The sequence below is a fragment of the Montipora foliosa genome, chromosome 7 (assembly GCF_036669935.1).
Source record: "Montipora foliosa isolate CH-2021 chromosome 7, ASM3666993v2, whole genome shotgun sequence".
Taxonomy (NCBI): Eukaryota; Metazoa; Cnidaria; class Anthozoa; order Scleractinia; family Acroporidae; genus Montipora; species Montipora foliosa.
Window position 1 is genome coordinate 8,270,696 of NC_090875.1, and position 2,500 is coordinate 8,273,195.

Here is a 2,500-nt window from a genome sequence, read left to right on the forward strand (position 1 = left end):
TTTGTAGGAACGTTTGTGGCGAAAGAACAGAAGCTTTAACAAGGGATCAAACTGCATCGGCACAGATTTAAACCGAAATTGGCAATTTAAATGGGGAGGTAATACTCAAACATTGCAAAATAAATTACTGGACGTACGATACCGTCAATATGTGTTTTTGCTTAGCTTTGTTTGCTGGGCGTCAAGTTGCAGTTCCGTAGAGGAAATAGAAGCAGGAAATTGGCATCAATTGTCGAAGGGTGAATGTTCGCTAAACTGCGAGGCGTCCCCATTCTGGTTAAAATAATTTAATCGACCCTCTTAATAGGCTAACAAGAATGCGAAGTAGTACTTTGAATGAATAAGAGGTTTTTATAGAACGTGAAATTCAGGTATTGTAAACTGTTTAGGATTCTTCCTCGTTGAACATTACAGAGATAGAAAATAGTTAAAACAATTAATTATCGATGGGGTTTCCGTAACAGTAAAGAGAAAAAAAAAAGTCATTCATACAAGAACCCCTTTCTGCTGATAATGCTACATTTAAATGTTTTTTGTCCCGTTTAATCTACCCCCATCCTGTTTTTACATTTTATTAAATAGGTGTGGGGGCTTCTGAAGATCCTTGTGCAGGAGATTACCGCGGTGCTTCACCTATGTCTGAAAAAGAAGTCCAAAGCATCAATAGGTTTCTGAAATCAGAAGTAAGAAGGATTGCGGGATACCTAGATGTACATAGCTACAGTCAGTTGTGGATGATTCCCTGGGCTTGCGATACGACAAAAGTTAAAGACTACGACGAGCTTGTAAGCATGATGTATGATTAAGAAAATCAAGTTACGATGTAAAGTTCTTTGATTTCGTATCATCGTCATCATTATAGTTATCATCGTCATCATCAGCGTTGCCGTCGCCATCATCATCGTCATCATTATCAACATCACCATGAAATTCATCTTTGTCAAAATAATCGTCATCAAAATCTTGTTATGATGAGCTACCCCATCATTCTTACTATTTGATTAATATGCTAACGACACAACGAGAATGCTTTACAAGCAGAGAAACTACAGCGATAGGACTACTTTCATTTTTTCCAGATTAGGGTCAGTGAGGCAGTGACAAAAAGCATCAAATCAGCGGGATTTAACACAAAATATGAATTTGGAGCACCATCTCGTCTCTTGTGTAAGTTTAACTTGCTATATCCAGTAACCAGCCAATTTGCTTGACAGGAGAAGAACGAACCACATGAGTGCCCCGGAACGTGACTCAGGGGACTGCAGTACAGCTGAAGTACGGATGCTATTGCTGGTAAATGAGGTCTGGAGGAGCGATCTTGACCTCAACCTTTAATCAGCTCATCTTTGCCGCACATTGCCAGAGCCAACATATACACAAACCTCGGCGAACTACATATCTTCCTACCAGAGCAATGCGTTATCCTAACTCGACTTCAAGATTTCAACTGTGTCGGCTTCAGGTTAGTGGAGACATAACTCCAAACCCAGGACCGCAGAAATGCAATGTATGCTCGAGGACACTTGCTCGTAATCGTCTGTCATCCATTGTGATCAGTGTAAAGGTCGAATACACACAAAATGTGGAAAAATTAAGCTCAGTGAACACAAACGGATACACACTTTACTTGGATTCGTCCAACATGTGTGTCCACGACCTGTTTGGTGAGTTTACCGTTTTACGATACTGGCAGCTCTACACTAGAGGCTTTATTTATCGAGAACAATCACACCTCACTTCAAGTAGATTTCGGGCGATCTTCGCCGAGCGATTTAACTGAAAACGAGCGGCTTGAAGCAGTAAGAGGAACTAACGACTAGGAGCTGTTGATATGCCACCAAAATATCAACAGCATCCACACCCTGCAAGCAGAGCCTTTCTTTTGCTTGATTGATTTTGGCGTTCTCGAGAAAGGCTCTGCATGAATCGAGTAAGATTTTTATTGAATATGCGCTGCATGTTGCCAGGATACAGTCTCGAACCCAAGCCTAATATGCCAGATCTCGCCGCCATCTTGGTTTTTCATGGTACAGCGGGCTCAATTAAAACCATTGGTTTTGTCACTAAACGGACGCTCGCACTGGAATGACCGGTTTGACGAGAGAAAACAAGATTGACTAGTCCAGAAGTTCGGGCTGCGGCGGCTTCAAAGAGTTGACGCGATTCGGGCAGAGCCTACTTTTCTCCTCCTCAGTAAAGAAAAAGACAAAAGGAGGCACTGCTCGCAGGGTGCAGCATCCAGAACAAGTTTGAAGAACTAGCCGCAACCATCAACGAGATAAGCGCTCATGTAGTGTTTGTTATTGAAATCAAGATCGACGCCAGCTTTCCTGACGAGCAATTTCCTATCCCGGGCTATGTACTTTATCGAAATGACAGAAAAAAGGGCGGCGGAGGTAAAATGGTTCTGGTATCATCTCTCCTATCTGAGAAAAGGCTTAAACCAGACAAGCACTACAAAACAAACTCTTTCTTTGTTCGCAATAGACCAATGGGCTTG

At 42.0% G+C, this 2,500-nt stretch overlaps 1 protein-coding gene across 1 annotated transcript in view; it reads left to right on the top strand.

Annotated features, from left to right (window-relative positions):
- The window catches only part of LOC138009839 (carboxypeptidase A2-like), a 57,596-nt gene that overhangs the window by 44,306 nt on the left and 10,790 nt on the right, over window positions 1-2,500 (top strand). Inside the window, exons 9-11 of the mRNA XM_068856833.1 lie at window positions 8-98; window positions 583-785; window positions 1,080-1,167. Coding sequence (XP_068712934.1) covers window positions 8-98; window positions 583-785; window positions 1,080-1,167 — 382 coding nt within the window. The remainder of the gene's footprint in view (window positions 1-7; window positions 99-582; window positions 786-1,079; window positions 1,168-2,500) is intronic.